General features: G+C 43.5%; 1 protein-coding gene across 2 annotated transcripts in view; it reads left to right on the forward strand.

Annotated features, from left to right (window-relative positions):
• LOC123369790 (coiled-coil domain-containing protein 169-like) overlaps positions 1-20911 on the forward strand; it is a 45805-nt gene that overhangs the window by 10993 nt on the left and 13901 nt on the right. For both annotated transcript variants that reach the window (XM_045015762.1, XM_045015754.1), the window contains exons 3-6: positions 2985-3095; positions 3208-3248; positions 20032-20130; positions 20345-20398. In XM_045015762.1, coding sequence (XP_044871697.1) covers positions 2985-3095; positions 3208-3248; positions 20032-20130; positions 20345-20398 — 305 coding nt within the window. The remainder of the gene's footprint in view (positions 1-2984; positions 3096-3207; positions 3249-20031; positions 20131-20344; positions 20399-20911) is intronic.

Consider the following 20911-nt stretch of genomic DNA (forward strand, 5'->3'; position numbering starts at 1 on the left):
AAAACTGTCAGTAAATGTTGATTTTAGCTGACACACTGACTGGAGTGAGTGAGCAGGTCCCTGACAGCACAACTGCAGAGAGCTCCCTGTGCTGCTTCAGTGCAGTGACACCTGGTCCCTGCATGCTGGGGGAGAAGAGGGGGCAGGGGCTGTGGCCCTGACATGGGAGAGCAGAGACTCCTGCTAGGACTGCATGGAGGAGGAAGAGGACAAGGTCCCTGCTGCAGGGGTAGCTACTGTTTGCTGAATGGCTCTGCAGTCACCAGCTGGGAGTGCCGGGGATCTCTGCTTTGCCCTGCCAGGACTGCAGCCTTCCCCACATCTTGTGCCTGCAGGGATCGGTGTCACTGGCCCAGCGGTTATGCAGGGAGCTCTCTGCAGCTCTGCTGTAATGGGAGTGGGGCTGTGACAGCAGAGGGATCCCTGCATGCCATGGGACCAGACACACCCAATTCCTGCAGGCACAAGCTGTCAAGGAGACTCTGATTCTGGTCCAGCAGAGCAGAGGTCCCTGGCCAGGACTGCAAGGAGGAGGAGAGGAAACTTTGTCATCCCTGGCCTCAGAGGAGGTCACCCTGCTGCTGAATGGCTCCGTTTCTGGGCAGAAACCATTCAGCAGCATGGTGGCCTTTCCTGCAGCCAGGGACTTGTCATCCTCACGACCCTGGCCGGGGCGCTCTGCTCTTCCTCTCCAGGACCACAGCCTTCTCTGCACCTTTTGCCTGCAGGAATCTAGTGTCACTGGCCATGCAAGGGAGTTCTCTGCAGCTCTGCAGTCATGTTCCAACTCGCTTGCTCTCCAGCCCTCCCCAGCCAGGAACTGTTTTTATAGTATGTACAAACATACATTTTAACAATGAGAGTAATTAACCACTGGAACAATTTACCAATGGTCATGGTGATTCACTATTGTAGACAATTTTGAAATCAAGACTAGAATTTTTTTCTAAAAGATGTTCTAGGAATTATTTTGGGGAAATTCTATGGCCTGTGCTATACAGGAGGTCAGACTAGATCAGTGTTTCTCAAACTGGGGTCCGTGGACCCCTGGGGGATCCCGAGGGTACTTGGGGTCCATGGACCCTGCTGATCAACTCCTCCCCCACCCTCCCTCAACTCCTCCCCCTTCCTCTATCTCCAGGAGGCTACTGAATCCAAACCGGGAGATTTTAGGTGCTAAAAGTCCAGCGGGGGCTAAGGTAGGCTCCCTACCAGCCCTTGCTCTGCACCGTTCCCAAAAGCAGCTGGCACGTTCCTGTGGCCCCTGGGGGAAGCAGGGGGTTTCCGCACACTACCCCCACCCCGAGCGCTGACTCCACAGCTCCCATTGGTGAGGAACTGCGGCCATTGGTGGCATTGACTATGGGCAGGGGCAGCGCCCAGAGACTCCCTGGCCCTCCCTACCCAAGAGCCACTGCCAGAGAGATGTGGCAGTCGCTTTTGGGAGCTGCCCGAGGTAAGCGCCACCTGGCCGGAGTCTGCACCCCTCACCCCCGCCCCGTACCCCAACACCCTGCCCCAGCCCAGAGCCCGCAACCCGCACCCAAACTCCCTCCCAGAGCCTGCAACCCTCACCCCCTCCTGCACCCAAACTCCCTCCCACAGCCTGAACTTCTCACCCCCTCCTGCACCCCAAATCCCTGCCTCAGCCTGGTGAAAGTGAGTGAGGGTAGGAGAGAGTGAGCAATAGATGGAGGGGGGATGGAGTGAGTGGGTGAAGGGAAAAGGTGGGGAGGGGGTGGATTGGGGGCAGGGCCTGGGGCTGAGCAGGAGGGTTTGTGGGTCCCCAAAAGTTTTAACATCAAAATGGGGATCCTCGGGTTGCTAACGTTTGAGAACCGCTGGACTAGATGATCACAATGGTCCCCTTTGGCCTTGGAATCTATGAGTCTTGAAGATGTAAAATAAAGTCATAATAAAGACTACAAAAGTACATTAGCCATGTATTTTGTATTATTTCACATATCATGAATGAAAAATATAAAAAAACATAAGTTTCAGTTACTGGATGAAATCCTGACCTCACTGGATATGTCTACACTACAATGTGAGACCGCGCTTGACCCCGCTCCCTTGTGTCTACACTGCAATTGCACAAACCAAGAGCGTAGACCCAAGGTTCCAGGACCCTGCAGGGCTATCAGGTCCAAGCTGAAGTCAAGCCGGGACCAGGGTCTGAGCCTTATTGCTTTGCAGTGTAGCCACAGCCCCATTTGACTCAGGTCCCCAGAGTCATCTGGAAGTATCCCACAATTGGACAACTTCCTTAGTCCTCTCTATCCCAACAATCTGCAATCTACTTTATTGAAAACAGAAACACCCCTCCCCCTGGGAAAGGGCAGCAGCTCAGGTCAGCGTTAACCCATTCTGTTCTGATTGCTGATCTGCAAACATACTATCAGAGAGCTTCCCCTGGGTTTGTAATGGAGAGCAAACCAATCAAGCCTTTTGCAGAGTGAGCTACTTCCTGGTAATGTGCAGAGCAGGCAATAAAGTTTTCCCACAGCGCACCACATTTCTAGAGCTAGAGCGGGTTTCATTTCAGAGGGCAGGGGGCAAGCTAGGGGTTCTGGGATATGGTTACTGTGACTCGGGTCTGCAAACTGACTGCAGTGTGGACACCAGAGCCTTACGTTCCAGCACAGGTCATGAAATTCTTAATTTAGGTTTAAAATACAATGTAGATGCTCAAGCCCAGGGGTTCCTGGACACGGGTCAGCTGACTCGAGTCCCACTAATCCTGGGTTTACATTGCAGTGTAGACGCACCCACAGAAGTAAATTGCAAAACTCCCATTGACTTCCAGGGGGCCAGTATTTCACCTAGTATCTTTTTCAAGTTCCCTTGTCAGTAAACGGACACTTTCTTGGTTACACAAATGTGGGGTGCCAGGCTCCAAAAGGAAGTGAAAAAGGCAATTTCTAATTCTAGTGGTATGAATTAAATTTTGGAAATAAATATAACAACTTTGTGTTTCTTTTGAGGTAATGAATGGAAAACCAGGTATGAGACACAAGTAGAATTGAACAGACAACTAGAAAGGCAAACTGGTCTTCTTCAAGAAAAGATGGAACATATTCGTGGAAATCCAACAGGTAGAAATGTGCCTTCATAGATATATTAATATATAATTTTATGAATATGAGAGAAAAATATCAAGATATCACATATTTTGCTTATTTACAGATAGATTGTCTTCTATTACAGATAGATTATCTTCTATTCGCTCCTTTGATCAAATGCCTGTGGTGAGTAGATTGGCGTTTAATTGCGTAAGCATCTAACAATTCATTGTAGCTAAGGAAATTATTAAATAATTTCAGCCATTTGCAGCCCAGAAAAAAATCAGTGGCCCTATCTGGAAGCCACAAAAATCAACCCATTTATTTTTTCATTGTTTCACCTCTGCAATTGTTTATAAACTTGTAAGACCTATAGTAAAACAAGTAAATAGGGGATACATAAGACATGAATCCTGAGATATATAATCTTACATATTACAGTGGGAGTTTTTACTGAGTAAAGACTGCATGATTGGGTGCTAAATCATGAGTCAAACCTGGACAGTTTCAATTCATAATTTATATAATGTTTATTCTTGATGCATTTAGTACTATTACAAATACATTGTACACAACATATTTATGGGGAAATCCTCACTGTAGAATAAATGTTATATTTGTACAATAAAAAATGGCTTAAGCATTTTAATTTCTTTAACTTCACTTCCTCCAAAGCCATGCAGACTTCACATTCACCCAAAGCCCGAAAAATTGACCAGTATGAATGAGCCTGGTTAGGGAATGGCACTCGGGAAGCACAGAGATCTTCACCCATAATGTGGGTGCACAAGGGGGCAGAGTGAAAACAAAGTAGAATTCTGGATTTTTCTTTTGTTTTTTAACCTCTCAAGCTCCAGATACTCTTATTTTAAGGCCCTTTGCTCCTCCCATTCTGTTGTCTGTCAGGGAACAAAGAAATAGAGAATCCATGTAATATAGGCAGAAGTAGTATACGGTAGGGCAATGTGATTCTGTGAAATGTTCCTTCCAGCTTGGGAGCTCACGGAAAAACTCTGAGTTGTTCAGGCTCTCCAGATTGGATGGAAGGAGGTTGAGCCAGGATGTAGCTGCATTGTATATTAAGCTCTCTTCCCAACCCAGTGCGTTTCCAAATGGAAGTGTGTGTTTTGGAATTAATACTGCTCCAAGCACAATTAAATTCTCTCTATAGCTCTGACCCCCTCAGATGGAGGTTTGGGCACATGTGTGATGAAGGAAACCAATAACAGCACAATTTCTAAGGGATCTGTTCTGCCAGAAGGCAGAGGAGGAATCAAAAAGGAGCATAGAGGGGCCTGCACTTTTTCATTGGTATCTAGGAAACGTCTGGGTTCCCAGGGCATGCCCCTGCCCTGTCCAGGAGGCCTCCCTCATTCTTATTCCTCAGGAACTGCAGGTGTTCAGGCTTGCAGATTTATCCAAAACTTTTTTTGCTCCTGTAAGTTTGTCTGTGAGAAAATGGAAATATTTAGCCCTTTGAGGATTAGAATGAGAAACTGACATTTCTTGATGGACAGGAGCAGGGAGATCAGCAGCTAGCCATCACCCTACTTATGTTCAGTATTTTTAATGTTATTTATTAAAACTTCAAAGTCCCAAACTTGCCATTACATATGAGATCCTATGAAGGCATCCATATAATGTTTTTTTCCTAAAGGATATGCTCTAGTTCAAACAGAAATTAATTCAGGGAAGTCTTATGGCCTGTGTTAATACAAGGTCAGAGTAGATGATCACAGTGGTCTCTTCTGGCCTTGTGAGCTAAATAACGCTTCCAGTAGATATCATGTCATTTCTACATTGTCCCAATACTGGATAATGGATTCCTTTCTGGAACGTTGTAGAAAGATAAAGTCTATTAGTTCTTGTCATCTTTATGTTATTTTTAAAACACCTTCAGGAGTTTAAGAATTTATGGGATTGAAAGACTGTGGTAAATCTAAAAAGTTAGGTACTTGTATGAGAACTCTTTTGACTAGAGAAGATGGAACGAATACAAACAAATTACCTTTGTTTCATATTATTTTTTATTTATTTGTATGAGGTAGCACTTATGAACCCCATTGAGCTAGTCCTGTACAGACACAGACCAAGAAGACCCAAAGAGCAAATTGATGCCAGTAATTATAAGCAAATATCATGTATATGTTTGCCAGACATCCACAACACATTGTCTGGCAAAAGTCTACTTTCTCCACATTCCACTCTCTGCTTTTAAAAGCTACAGGTCTTGTTTTTGAGCACCAACAGGGTAATGACAAAAATAGGCACTCAGGTACCACGGCAATGAGCAAGTTATAAGAATCTAAATAGAATGGAATAGTTTACACGCAGGCAAACTCTTGGATGGTGGATAAGGAAGCACACTGGATTTTCCATACCGAGAAATTGAAATAATTGCTTTCAAAGGTCAATACCATTGGCTGGAATATTGCTGAGGAATTTTTCCTTGCTTTGGAAAATGTGTAGTTCATTCATGTTTAAACACACAGGTATTATTTTGATTATCTCATTTTGACTTGAAATTTCCTGTTTGTTTGTTCATTTGTTTCCAAAAGTGATGATGATGTCATCCCCTTCAAATAGCACAATAATATGGAACCAATAATACAAACCATTACTTCTTTATAAGAGGAGATTAGAAAATCATTTCTGCATGTTGAGGTTGGATATTGAAAAGCTCTGAAATAGAACTACAGTGAAGACTGTTAGTCATAACTTCCTTTGTGCCCCAGTGAATAATACACAGGCTGTACTGTAATTCAGTAATAATTATGAAGAAATTGAAAACCAGTTCCTTTGAAACCTAGCCCAATGCGAATTTTACTTCCTCGTTAGATAAACCAGTTAGCATTTGTTCACTTCTTTTTCGTTAAGCAATATTATGTGAAAGATACATAGGCTGTCTCCTAAATATCATTTCCCATGCTAGGAGACAAAAATCTTCATATTTTTTTCCTCTCCTTATAGTTATTGCAAGAAAGCCTCCCTAGACAGAGGCTTTATTATGCAAATAGAGGAAGGCATACTGCAGAATCAATTCAGAGGAACACACTTCAGATAGCATTGCCTTAGCAACGCTCTAGTTATGATTAGCTGCGGAACCAGGGTTTCTATTATAAATCACTGTGTTCAGCGTTGTCCAGCATCATGACTGAGGAAATTCAGAAATTATTGTTCAGGCATTTGCTTTGCAAAACTGCATTGTAGTGAAAACGCTGGATACATATTAGCCACACACAGGCCATCCCTGTGCCATACTGGGGTTTTGCAATTGATGTTACACCACTAGCAAAGTGTGTGCGATGGTGTCACATTAGAGAAAGAGCTGAAAACACAACACAGACTGGGTATCTGGATCCTAAGAAGACGTATGTGGGAATTGTTCTCTGAGCCTTTGTGTGGGGGACATCAGCACTGTGCCAAGGTGGAGGAAATTTTGACAGTTCCCTTAGCGGGTCACCTTTCACTGAACTTCACTGACCTTGTTTGCTTAAGTCTCAACTAGGGATGTGTGAAAAGTGTGTCTGAGTTTCCTTTTCTTTGCAAACTTCAATACCAGCTTGGAAAAGGGTCTGCACCGATCCCTGAGATGTCCCTGATACAGTTTAGAAAGGCAGCAAGCTGGTCCCTGGTATCAAAAACATTGAGAAATACTGCTCTAGACCTCTACAACACACCTTATGTGTCCAGGAGACCCCTGTTGACATGGCTTCCCCTGCCTCATTGCCATCCTGGTATGGGATGTTCTTCCTTTGATATCTTTGGTCACACCAGGTGTCCTTGTCTTTATATGGTCTTCAGTGGGCAGGAAACACCTGCTTTTTCTCAGCAAGGCAATAGGAGAAGAGGAAAATCCTGCTACCAGCCTTTCTTATAGCTATACAACTGAGGATTATAGGTCTTCTGTTCCCTAGCTTGTGGCTGGTCAGAAATCCTGGTGGTTCCCTAGCACCTCCTGGGTTGGCTTGGGAAAGAGGGTGCTCCTTGGAACTTGATGTTCATGTAGAACCTGAACCAATCTCTGCCCACCCCTGAGCCAAACAAACTGACCCCGGCAGACTTCATGCAGCCTGTCATAATCTTCATATTATTTTTTAATATAGCTTTAATGTGAATTATTATATTAGCCACAAGGGGGCACTTGGTATTTAAATATGCATAGCCCTCCTGGGTTCAGCTGTACTGAAGCCTTTAGTGTTCAGTGCACAAAATCTCACGTGTACAGTATACGCAGAAACATGCTTTGCTAAAGAACTTTAATATTTCATTTTGTCACAGTAATTATTACAGTAGGAAATTAGTGACAGTTTATCAATAAAGCTAAAAATGGAGTTCAATTTCAGTACCATGAAAGATGCAGCATTACTTTTTGCACTAGGTTTTAGATTTAATTACTTCAGCTGATAGACATACCTCCTGGTGTTGGAAGGAAAAGAGTTTATTTTCCGAGTGAAACTACATGTGATTTCAAATGTCAAGTAAAATAGATTGTAAAGGCTCTATTGTTTTCTTTACATACCAAACAAATGTATTGCTTATGTGGCTACCTGGTAGAGGAAAATCGAAGAGGATTAGGGCTGGAGTGAATTGCCTCTAGACCATTAGACAGCTCAAGTCAGTCTCTGGTGAAAGTAAGTTTTCTACATTGACGATGTGAACTGTTTGTCACTGTGGATATGGAGGAGTGATTGATGGAAATTGTCATCTGCATTCCTAGTGGTAGCAATACACTGAAAAATCCACTGTGAAAACAGCTTATGTGGGTGGTTTTGAAATCCAACTGTAATATAAATCTGCATAATTTCATTTGCTGGCAGGTGTTAAATCAACAGCATACTTCAGAGGGAATAAAAAAAGAAAAAGCGTGGGGATAAATGCAGAAAAGATTAATTGGGGGAGGGGTTCCCTTTACTGTGAAGCTTTGGATATTGGTCACTGCTAGAAACTAGACTTGATGGATCATTGGGCTAATAACACATTTGCTAGTGAAGAATTCAGTTATGTAAAGAAGTCTCTCAAGGTATTATTTTAAAATTGCAGCATGTCTTTTAGCCCATCAGCTCACTCAGAGTGACTTGACAGGCAGTTTAATGAAAACTAAGAATTTTCAATCCCTTAGTCAGCTTATGTCTCCTTTCCAGAAATACATTGTCCAGCTATTCAGGGTTTAGCAGAAGCTGTTAATAAACCTTAACTTACAAGAATGACAATATTTAATTAAACCAATTTCAGCGATAAAGTTATCCTGACTTTTTCAGGGTTTAGATCAGAATTTATCCCACCCAGTCAATCTTGAGGCTCGGTGGCAGCATATTCTCACAGGTCAGTGCTGGATAAAGGAGGGAGGGAGGGAGATAATGGTGTGGAGATCAGTCTGGTGCACCCGCTGCAGTCAGTCATGACACCACAGGTGACTCCCTGCCTCAGTTTCCTTTTTTGAGCTATCAATTAGTTCAGTAAGGCCCACATATAGTAAACATTGCCCTTTCAGGAGTCCAGTTTATTTAACCAAAGTCTGAACATAGTGTGCAAATTAACATAGGAATAGCCACACTGGGCTGGACCAATGGTTCATCTAGCCGAGTATCCTATCTTCTGACAGTGGTCTATGTCAGATGCTTCAGAGGGAATAAACAGAACAGTGCAATTATCAAGTGATCCATCCCCTGTTGTCCAGTCCCAGCTTCTGACAGTCCGAGGCTTAGGTATACCTACAGCATGGGATTGCTTACTACCATCTTGGCTAATGGCCAGTGATGGACCTATCCTCCATGAACTTATCTAATTCTTTTTTGAACCCAGTTATAGTTTTGGCCTTCACAGCATCCCTGGCAATGAGTTCCACAGGTTGACTGTACATTGTGTGAAGAAGTCCTTCTTTGTTTTGTTTTAAACCTGCTGCCTATTAATTTCATTGGGTGACAGATGGTTCCTGTGTTATGTGAAGGGGTAAATAACACTTCCTTATTCACTTTCTCCACACCATCATTATTGTATAGCTCTCTCTCGTATCCCTCCCCTTAGTCATGTCTTTTCTAAGCTGAACAGTCCCAGTCTTTTCAATCTCTCCTCATATGGAAGCTGTTCTGTATCCTTAATCATGGTTTTTCCCTTCTCTGTACCTCTTCCATTTAAAATATATCTTTTTTTTTGAGATGGGGCAACCAGAAATACACTGAGTATTCAAGATGTGGGCATACCATGGATTTATATAGTAGCATAATGATATTTTTCTGTCTTATCATCTATACCTTTCCTAATGGTTCCTAACATTGTTAGTTTTTTTTGACTGTTACTGCAAATTGAGCGGATGTTTTCAGAGAACTATCCACAATGACACCAAGACCTGTTTCTTGAGTGGTAACAGCTAATTGGACCCCATCATTTTGTATATATAGTTGGGATTATGTTTTCCAATGTGCTGTACTTTGCATTCATCAATATTGAACTTCATCTGCCATTTTGTCATCCAGTCACCCAGTTTTGTGAGATCCCTTTGTAACTCTTCGCAGTCTGCTGTAGATTTAACTATCTTGAGTAGTTTTGTATCATCTGCAAATTTTGCCACCTCACTATTTACCCCTTTTTCCAGTCATTTCTGAATATGTTGAATGGCACTGCTCCCAGCAGGGCTGGTCTTAGACCAAATAGCACCCCAGGCAAGCAGTGTATTCGTTGCCCCACCCTCACTCACTTTCACTGGGATGGGGCAGGGGGTTAGGGTGTGAGAGGGGGTGAGGGCTCTGGCTGGGGGCACTGGGGTGGGGCCAGAAATGAGGGGTTCAGGGTGCAGGAGTGGGCTCCAGACTGGGGCAGGGGCTTGGGGTGCGGGAGAGGGTATGGGGTGCAAGCTCCGGGAGGGAGTTTGGGTGCAGGATGGGGCTTAGGGCTGGGGCTGGGAATTGGGGTGTGGGAGGGGATTCAGGGTGCGGGCTCCAGCCGGGCAGTGCTTACCTAAAGTGGCTCCCAGAAATGGCCAGCATATCCAGCTCCTAGGCACAGGGGCAGCCAGGCAGTTCTGCCTGCGCCTGCAGGCACTGCCCCTACAACTCCCATTGGCCATGGTTCCCAGCCAATGATAGGTGGCGCTTGAGCCCGGAGCAGCGAGTGGAGCCTCCCTGGCCGCCCCTGCACCTAGGGGCCACAGGGACATGCTGTCCACTTGTGGGAGCCGCATGGAGCCAGGGCAGGCAGGGATCCTGCCTTAGCTCTGCGGCGCCACCAACTGGACTTTTAGCAACCTGGTCAGTGGTGCTGACCGGAGTCACCAGGATCCCTTGTCGACTGTTCCAGTCGAAAACCAGACACAGGGCAACCCTAACTGGATCACCCTTCTCCATATGTTTTTGACCCCCTCAAAGAATTCTAACAGATTGGTGAGGCATGATTTCCCTTTACAATAGCCATGCTGACTCTTCCCCACCTATGTGTCTGAAAATTTTATGCTTTACTATAGTTTCAACCAGTTTGCCTGATACTGAAGTTAGCCTTACGTTCGTTATTGCCAGGATCGCCTCTGAAGCCTTTTAAAAAAACTTGTCACATTAGCTATCCTCCAGCCATCTGATACAGAAGATGATTTAAGTGATAGGTTACATACCACAGATAGTAGTTCTGAAGGAACTAAAATATGAAACTGCAGAACTCTTGGGTAAATACCTTCAGGTCCTGGTAGCTTAATACTAGGGCTATCGATTAATCTCAGTTAACTCACGCAATTAACTAAAAAAAATTAATCATGATTAAAAAGTTAATCGCAATTAATCACAGTTTTAATCACACTGTTTAACAATTGAAATGTATTAAATATTTTGGATGTTTTTCTACATTTTCATATATATTGTATTCTGTGTTGTAATTGAAATCAAAGTGTATATTATTTTTATTACAAATATTTGCACTGTAAAAATTATTAAAAAAATAAATTGTATTTTTCAATTTATCTCATATAAGTACTGTAGTGAAATCTCTTTATTGTGAAAGTGAAACTTACAAATGTAGGTTTTTTTGTTACATAACTGCACTCAAAAACAAAACAATGTAAAACTTCAGAGTCTACAAGTCCACTCAGTCCTACTTCTTGTTCAGCCAATGGCTAAGACAAAGAAGTTTGTTTACATTTACAGGAGATAATGCTGCCCTCTTCTTATTTACAATGTCACCAGAACATGAGAAGAGGCATTTGCATGGCACTTTTATAGTGGCATTGCAAGGTATTTACGTGCCAGATATGCTAAACATTTGTATGCCCCTTCATGCTTCAGCCACTATTCCAGAGGACATGCTTCCATGCAGATGATGCTTGTTTAAAAAATAATGCATTAATTAAATTTGTGACTGAACTCCTTGGGGGAGAATTGTATGTCCCCGCTCTGCTCTGTTTTATCCACATTCTGTCATATATTTCATGTTATAGCAGTTTTGGATGATGACCCAGCATATGTTCATTTTTAGAACACTTTCACTTCAGATTTGACAATATACAAAGAAGATACCAATGTGAGATTTCTAAAAATAGCTACAGCACTCGACCCAAGGTTTAAGAATCTGAAGTGCTTTCCAAAATCTGACAAGGACAAGGTGTAGAGCATGCTTTCAGAAGTCGTAAAAGAGCAACACTCCAGGGCAGAAACTACAGAACCCGAACCACCAAAGAAGAAAATCAACCTTCTACTGGTGGCATCTGACTCAGATAATGAAATGAACATGCGTCCATCTGCACTGGTTTGGATTGTTATCAAGCAGAACCTGTCGTCAGCATGGATGCATGTCCCCTGGAATGGTGGTTGAAGCATGAAGGGACATATGAATCTTTAGCAATCTGGCATGTAAATATCTTGCAACAGTGCTATGCAAATGCCTGTTCACTTTCAGGTGACACTGTAAATAAGAAGAGGGCAGAATCATGTCCTGTAAATGCAAACAAACTTGTTTGTCTGAGTGATGGCTTGAACAAGAAGTAGGAGTGAGTAGACTTGCAGGCTCTAAAATTTTACATTGTTTTATTTTTAATGCGTTTTTTTAACATAATTCTGAATTTGTAAGTTCAACTTTCATGATAAAGATATTGCACTACAGTACTTATATTAGGTGAGTTGAAAAATACTATTTCTTTTTTTTATAGTGCAAATACTAGTAATCAAAAATAAATATAAAGTGAGCACTGAACACTTTGTATTCTGTGTTGTAATTGAAATCAATATATATGAAAATGTAGAAAACATCTGAAAATACTTAAATAAATGGTATTCTATTATTGTTTAACAGTGCGATTAATTTTTTTAATCGCTTGACAGCCTTACTTAATACTATTTAATTTATCTGTTTGTTCCAAAACCTCCTGTACTGACACCTCAATCTGGGGCAGTTCCTCAGATTTGGACCTAAAAAGAATGGCTCGGGTGTGGGAATCTCCCTCAGATCCTTTGCAGTGAAGACTAATACAAAGAATTCATTTAGCTTCTCTACAATGTCCCTTGTCTTCCTTAAGTGCTCCTTTGATTTAGCACCTTGATCGTCCAGTGACCCCACTGATTGTTTGCAGACTTCCTGCTTCTGATGTATTTAAATTATTTCTATTAGTTTGAATCTTTTGCTAGTTGCTCATCAAATTCTTTTTTGGTCTGCCTAATTATACTTTTACACTTGACAGTTTATGCTCCTTTCTATTTTCCTCAGTAGGATTTGACTTCCAGTTTTTAAAAGATGCTTTTTTACCTCTAACCGCTTCTTTTATTCTGTTTAGCCATGATGGCTTTTTTTTTTTTGGTTCTCTTACTATTATTTTAATCTGGGGTATACATTTAATTTGAACTAGTATTATGGTGTTTTTTAAAATTTCCATGCAGCTTGCGGGCATTTCACTTTTGTGACTTCATTTTAATTTGAGGCTAACTAGCTTCTTCATTTTTCATGTAGTTCCCTTATCTGAAGTAAAATACTACTGTGGTGGTATTTTCCCCCTCCCCTGTACGAGGATGTTAAATTGAATTACATTATAGTCGCAATTACCAAGCAGTTCAGTCATATTCACCTCTTGGACTAGATCCTGTGCTCCATTTAAGACTAAATCAAGAAATGCCTCTCCCCTTGTGGGTTCCAGGCCTACCTACTCCAAGAAGCAGTCATTAATGGTCAAATTAGCCTTCACTGCAGTGTTCTAGCAAGCTAATCTTAGTCAGCTCCCACCTAAGGCCCTCCATCCAGCCTCTTCACCAGTAAGGCCCTCTTAGGCCAGGAACTTCTTCAGGACTCAGCCCTCTAGGCATCACCTGCTGAAGGGTTCTTTCTCTGGACTCCCAGCCCCTGCATAGGTTCATAGAATATCAGGGTTGGAAGGGACCTCAGGAGGTCATCTAGTCCAACCCCTTCCTCAAAGCAGGACTAATCCTCAGACAGATTTCTACCCCAGTTCCCTAAATGGCCCTGTCATAAACAGTTAGATCAGGGTTACGGGTTTTTTTTCTACCTGTGAACACCTGACCAGAGGACCAATCAGGGACAAGATAATTTAAAATCTCTGTGGAGGGAAGCCTTTGTCTGTGTTCCTTGTTTGCTCTGTGTTCTCTCTTTGGATCTAAGAGAGGCCAGACATGTCTCCAAGTTCTCCTGGAGTAGTTCCTACTATCCAATAGTAAGTATTAATTAGAAAGGCGGATTAGTTTTATAATTTGATTTCTACATTTGCAATTGTGTGTTTGCTGGAGAAATTCTTTATTCCTGTTTGCTGTTACTTTGATTATGCTGAGGAGGAGGGAAAGGAAGTCTCTCTGGTTTTTATAAGTTAGACCCTGTATTTTTTGCATCCTGGTATGACAGAGATAGTGTACTTTCTTTTTTTGTTCTTTTAATAAATTCTTTTCTTTGGACTGGTTAATTCCTTCTCTTGTGGAAATTCAGGGGAAGGGGAGGGGGGAAGAGTGAGTCCCTCCTGGGCTTGATTCAAGGAATCTCTCTCCAGGATTAGGGAAGGGGAGGGGGAGGTAAGTCCCTCTTTGTGTTGAGTCAAGGATTTGACTCAGTGTGTATCTCTCCAGAGTAGGCTAGGAGAGAGGGAGGGGGGGAAGTGGGCTGCTTCCCTTTGTGTTGAGATTCAGGGAGATTGAATCTGGGTTTCCCAGGGAAAGTTTGGGGGAACAGGCAGTGTGTTACTCACTTAAAACGTAACTGGTGGCAGCGAGAACCAGATCTAAACTAGGATTTTAGTTTAGAGGAGTCCATGCAGGTCCCCATCTTGGAACCCAACAGCTCCAAGTGGGGGAGAAACCTATGCTAGGCCCCTTCAAGGCTTGAACTCACAACCGTGAGTTTAGCAGGCTAATGCTCAAACCACTGAGCTAGCCCTCTCCAGCTCATCACTGGAGCACTGGACTTAGCCCTTTGACCGCTGTCTGGTAAGATCCTTTTGCTGGAATCAAGCCTCTCTATGGGTTTGCTCCTTGGGGAACCTTATTCCTCCAGAAACACCTTTCCTAGTTCTCCTTGTCTGGCAAGTTCTCTAATCAGCTCCCCTGAGAAATACTCCTACTCTGGGGCCTAGTAACTGAGTCCTCATAAGTCTTTATTTAGGCCCAGGTGCTCCTTACCTAATTAGCTGCCACCCAGCTACTTAGGCAATTTACTATCCACAGGTGGATCTGGGTTATTTTATTCTCCTTAGTGGAGTCTGTCACAGGTAGACTGGGTTTCTGTTCCCTTCAGAGGGTTAGTTCTCCTGTGGGCTCTTGCTAGTCCTTGTTTTTTTTGCTGAGACTTGTCTGTGCTGTGTGTCTGTGTTCTTTGAGCTGTTTGCTGTGAGCTTCTTCTTTTGTGCTGTTTCACTTCTTTGTACAGAAAGCTGCTCACATTGGTATAAGCCTCTTGAGTTGCATCTGTTTCAATGAGGTTTTTATCCCCTCCTTTCTCAGAGAGTTAATTGAAGGTGAACACACCCCTAAGGAGTTTGGCTGGATTCTTGCTTTGTGCAGCTACACTTGTGGCTAGATGCACCATAGATAAGGTCTCAGTTGCTTGTTCAGTTACTCCTTATGTGATAGGCGTTGAAGGTAACTTATGATCTTCCCTAGCAGAGTTAGCACTTAGAATATCTTTGAAGTTTTACTGGTTTAAATTTTCTTCAGTCCATTTTCTGAAACATTTTCATCTCTTCCAGTGTTTGAATATCTAGAGAGGTTTTTCACATAAGTAAACACATGTGTAGTCTATATTGGTTCCCTGCCTCGTCTAATACCCAAAGTATGTGCTCAAGAAGGAAGAGCTCTGCAGCAGAGCTTGCCTCATTCAGTGTTCATTGTGTGCAGTACATAAGTGTTTTGTCTAGCAAATAGTTCCTTATTATGGAAGAAGGATGATCCCGTTGTTAGAGTGTTAGCTTAGGACTTGGGTTCAAGTCTCTGCTCTTCCACAGGCTCCATGTGTGACCTTGGGCAAGTCATTTAGCCTCTCTGGTTCATTTCTCCATCTGCAAAATGGGGCTAATAGTACTTCTCTACCTCACTGAAGAATTGTGAAGATAAATACGTCAACGATTGTGAGATGCTGAGATACTACAATGATGAGGGCCACATAAATACGTTAGATATATTATAGAATTTTTTTCTAGACTTTTTTCGGGTAGAAAACATAGGAATTAGGGTACTACCAGAAGTATGAGCTAGAGTTATACTAGGAAACTGAACCATTTTGGAAAATTATTTTCAGCAAATTACTTTGAGCTGGTGTTGAAAATTATTTAAGACCATGCAGATGAGTCAGATCCCTTCAGAAAGCATGTTACACGAATGCAGAGTGGAGTGCCCAAAAGTAAGAAAATGCTAAAATAAAATTTGCTTGTGAAACCTTAACTCTGCCTTGTTTACACTCGGGAACTGAAGTGTTGCAACTTAACAGTGCAGTGCATCAACACTAACCCTTCTGGTTTGGGTGCAGTTCTCCCCTGCACTAAATGCACTGCTGTCTATGAGCTACCTATTCCTCAGGCCCTGGAAGTGATACTTTGTGGGAAACTGTGCAAAGCGTTCGGATTGTCTAAAGGAATTATGGGAGATGGGGTCAAATCCTATAACTCACTGACAACTGCAGTCTGTTTTGGCATCTTATCCCAAAACAGAGTGCCCTGGAGGTTCAGAGCATTTTCTGTTTGTTCAGAGAGCCAGATTTGTTCTTGAAGAGCCGAAAATGCAGAGCTAGCTGTCTGCAGAAGTTTGAAGGTGGTGATGGTTCATATTTCAGTAGAGCACCACGGTCACCAGAACAGAATCCATGGACTTTATTTTGCCGCTCCTGGGGAGATGCTCCAGCAGAATCTACCTCCTGTGATGGTAACTGACTCTGGGTGGTCCCCCTGTACTGAGCTTGAGGGATCGGATTACTGCTGGTGGGGGCTTGGCAGAGGGCAGGCCATTTGATTTTTTTTTTTGGTCTGTCACATCAGGGGATGTGAGGAAGGGTCCTGCAGTGTCTGTTCAAGTGACTGAGTTGAAGTAAGAGAGGGACTTCTGCTCTCACTTGTGACTGTCTGCTTGTTCTTTAATAGCAGTGGCAGTGTTCATGTAGGTCTAGCCCTTGGCCATGTAGAAAAGTACAAATAATACATGGCTCCTCCAAGGTACATATTATGCTATCTACACATCTCCCAACAGTCCAGCAAATGCCTCTGATACCTCCTGTGACATAGGTGCCCTCTCCTTCCTCTTTGGGCTTTACTGTTGTCAAGGATCATTTCAGTCTCCGTAGACACCCAGGAACTAGCATCTGTTCAAACACATGTGAAGATGCAGCTACCAGCCTTGTTTTGATGCACCTTCGAGCCTTTAGTTTTCTCTTTGCACTGCTGGGCCAGATATGCATTCACCTGTCAAAAGCAATGGGGTGCTGAATAGTCTGGGTTACCTGGGATTGGATCTAACCATTGTTCAGTGAGTGTCCTGGCATCTACCTTGGGTCAGCTGCTAGCACAACTGTAGGATAACTTCTGAGAAGAAATTATCCCAGATCCAAAAGCAAACTGAGTACTGGAACACAGTGATCTTTAAGAAGATTCTGGCTTCGGACTAGAAGTGCCTGCTATGGGACTAGAAGTATGTACATGTCATTGTGTTCAGTGAGGGGCTTCTAGAAGACTTGATTCCTAGGGTCAAGTGGCCACAGAGTTCAGAAATTTGACCAGAAGAGACACTCAGTTGCTCTTCTGCAGCTATAGCTGCAACACCAGCACTTCCTGTCCCCACCAGCTCTATAGAATGATCCAGTGCAGGGGCATGTGGTGATGCTTGGACTTGCTCAGAACAATTAAAACAGTAGCATAAACTCCCATCTACTGTTGGGAGGAGTTTTGTGTGGGACACAAACAAAGTGTGTTACAAGTATGTCAGGTGGTTACACTCCCCAAAATGCTGTCAGGTAGAGATGGCTATTAAAACTTTCTTCCAACCAAAATTCAGTCTCCTAGAGTTGACAGAGTTAAGGCTTGTTCTTTCTCTTCCTTCTTTGATTCTGTGGGGACACAGATGTAATAATGAAGTAGAATATGGCACTAGTTGGATTTAGCCAAATTTCCTCCTCATTCTGTCCTTTTTCTTTTTCTCTTCAAATGGGCTGAACGTAAACACTCTGTAGGCTCCTAGATCCTATAATGGGGAGAGGTTTGTAATATGCAACAGAGTTTCAGCTGCAACTAGGGTGTTTTGACTTCCAATTTTAATTTTAAAACAATGGTTTTTCATGTCTTCTCCAATGTATCTGTCATAATAGAAAACTAAAGTTAATAGCAGCTCAGCCATGGGTGAAGCATTCTTGAAAGCCATGGCTCTGCTGTCAATTTCTGTTTTTTTTTAAATCAGCAGGAGGGGTTATTTCAGCGTGCTGGCAGCTTTTAACAGCACTTCACCTTCGGCCAAACCATTATAAATTCTTGACTTTAATGAAAATCATTCACAGGGAAAGTTTAATAGCATCCAGGAACGTTTTTGTGGAAAAGAAGGGACGCAGCTTTATTAACATTACTGTACCCAATAGAGGGTCCTTGTCAATCTAAACTTGTTTGCCTGTTGTGACACCATAACTCAAGGATAGGACAGACCAAATTATGGGGGAATTACTTCCATACGTTGTCTATAACACTGCATCCTACAGAGGCCCCATCCATGGACTCTCTACTGTCACATACTGGGAGCCAGCTTTCTGCTAATTGGTCAATCAAACTCCCTTGTAGCTCGGTCTTATGTGAAACTGAGCCATTATCACATCGATTGGAAGTAGTGGGGCTTTACCTTACAGACGCTACCCCTTTCTATTCCCCACACTACATGCGCGTCTGAGTATCAGGTAGTCACCAACCCTAATGATCCTCTGAAACCCTCAGAGCTAACTGCTGCAAAGAGTGTATGCTATCACAATGGCAGAGAAGATTTGCAGCATATGCTGTGCAGCATGAGAAAAATGATTAGTATTATGGTAGTGAGTAGAGGCCCCAATGGAGATTGAGGTCCCACAGGCTAGGCAGGAGACAGTCCCTGCCCGAAAGTGCTTACCGATTAAATAGGCCAGACAGTCAAAGGATGCAAGGGGAAACAGAGGCATGGAGCAGTGAGATAAAGTAACTTGCCCAAGGTTTCACAGCAGGTGGGTGGTAAAGCTGGGAATAGGACCCAAGTCTTCTGACTCCTAATCCAGAGCACTGCCCACTAGACCACAAAATTGTATCGGAATCATACCAGGTGAGTACAGCATAGAGTGAAAAGATAACATGTGAATACCAGATAATCCAAGTAATTCTCCCCCCCCAGCCCTTGCCCCTGACCTTGATACTAGATACAAGTACACAAAAGATACAGACCTTCTCTACGGTTATCGCTTTAGAGCTAGATTGTTGTGAGTTATCTCAAATCAGAACATGTAGTTCCCCAAGCAAAGCCAATTGCTGCCTTGGCAAGTAGTTTCCGAGTGTAGGTTCACTTGTGACCTGGAACCTCCAACCCGATGAACTGCAGCCCAGGGGCCAATCCTTGGTTACAGGTAAGGGGCAACTCTGTGTGGCCCCGTGCAGTTGAGCAGAGTGGAACTGCTGAGAGTAGCAAAGACAAAACTAAATGTGTCTCATTTAAAGATGGTGAAATTGATAGCAGCATGTGATCTGTAATGTCTGTCTCTGCATAAATCAGCAGGAGCCATATAAACAACAAGAGAGTCATGAGCATAATTAAGGCTAAGATTTTTGTCATGGATATTTTTTGTAAAAGTCAGGGACAGGTCACAGGCAATAAAGAAAAATTCACAGAAGCCTGTGACCTGTCCCTGACTTTTACTAAATATATCCATGATAAAATGGGAAGGGACTGGGCAGCTGATGGGGTGGCTGGGATTTCTGGGCCCCCCACCACCTGTGGGCGCTCAGAGCTCCAGAGTCCCCCTGCCCCCAGCAGCGGAGGGGAGCTGCAGGGTCCCTCTGCCCCCTCCCCAGCAGCAGGGAGCGCTGTGGGAATCCCCCTGCCACCACCGCAGTGGGGAGATGTGGGGGTCTCCCTAGCCCCCAGGGTGACTGCGGGGGTCCCTCTGCACCACCCCCCACCTGCGGCGGCCAGGGAGCTGCCAGGGTTCCCCTGCCACCACAGGTGGTGGGGAGCTCTGTGGGTTCCCACATCCCCCACAGCAGCGGGGAGCTGCCCATGGTGGCTGAGAGCTTGGGGGCCCACTGCCTCCGGCAGCGGGGGTACCTTACAGCTCCCTGCTGCTGCAGGAGGCAACAGGACCTTGCAGCTCCCAGCCGCCAGGGCTGAAGTCACGGAGGTCTTTGGAAGTCATGGATTCCATGATTTCCACCATCTCCGTGACAAAACCGTAGCCTTAAGCATAAGCACACAGACCTTGAAGATTGCAACTCAGAATCTAGATTGTGATAACAACCTCTATCATTGTTCAGAACAGGAATATTTGTAACCTATTGATTTTATTTTGTATGCAATTGCAGGGTTCCTTAAACCAGCTTCTTAAACAACTAGAAGAGGAAAAGAGAAGTCTCCAGAACCAACTAAAGGATTATGAGCTTAGACTGGAACAAGAAGCAAAGGTCTGTTACTTCCATATCACTCTAACCAGCCCTTTCTAGAAGCTGTTATGCTGTCTGAAATGTCTAAAGCATTGGTGTAGAGAATGTAATGACTCCATGAAACATAAAATGAAAAAGTCCTGGGGTGGTACATATGTTTGTTCCTTCCCTTTTGATTAACCATGCTAATTGTTTTGTTTGATTGTAACCATTTACCCATTATTTTAAAATGTAGGCTTACCATAAGGCTAATGATGAACGGCGCATGTACCTAGCAGAGATCTCACAGGTAAGTAACAAAAACTTTGCAACCTAATCATCTTTTTCATCCCAAGCTGGTACCTGAAGGATCATTACTGTTTAACTCTTTATTTTTTCTCCTTCATACAAATCTGAGTTTTATTCCAGCCAAGGAAAGCCAGGCATAGTTCCCGTCGAAGCCAGGCCTCAGTTAGCTGGGGCGATTGCTAGAAAGTGATGGAAGTCTGTCTGTCATCTCTCTCTCTGCCATTGTTTACACCAGACTTCTTGACTTAAAATTTCCCACCCATTATATTGCTGGTGAGAGCACTAAAGTAGACAAGGCATGATGGCTACTGGAGCTTTCACCATTGTACCATCTAGCCCTGCTCTGAGCAGAGTTGGATGGCACAGAGGTTAAAATGCCAGTGGACAGTCTATACCTGCACATCCACTGGGTGGAATTGAGCTGATGGCAACAGTGGTGGAAAGAATAAAAGTCCAGTGTATATATCCTGTCAAAGGGCTGACTACACTGCCCCTATACAGCATCTAGTCCCTG

Source organism: Mauremys mutica, chromosome 1 (genome assembly GCF_020497125.1).
Source record: "Mauremys mutica isolate MM-2020 ecotype Southern chromosome 1, ASM2049712v1, whole genome shotgun sequence".
Taxonomy (NCBI): domain Eukaryota; kingdom Metazoa; phylum Chordata; order Testudines; family Geoemydidae; genus Mauremys; species Mauremys mutica.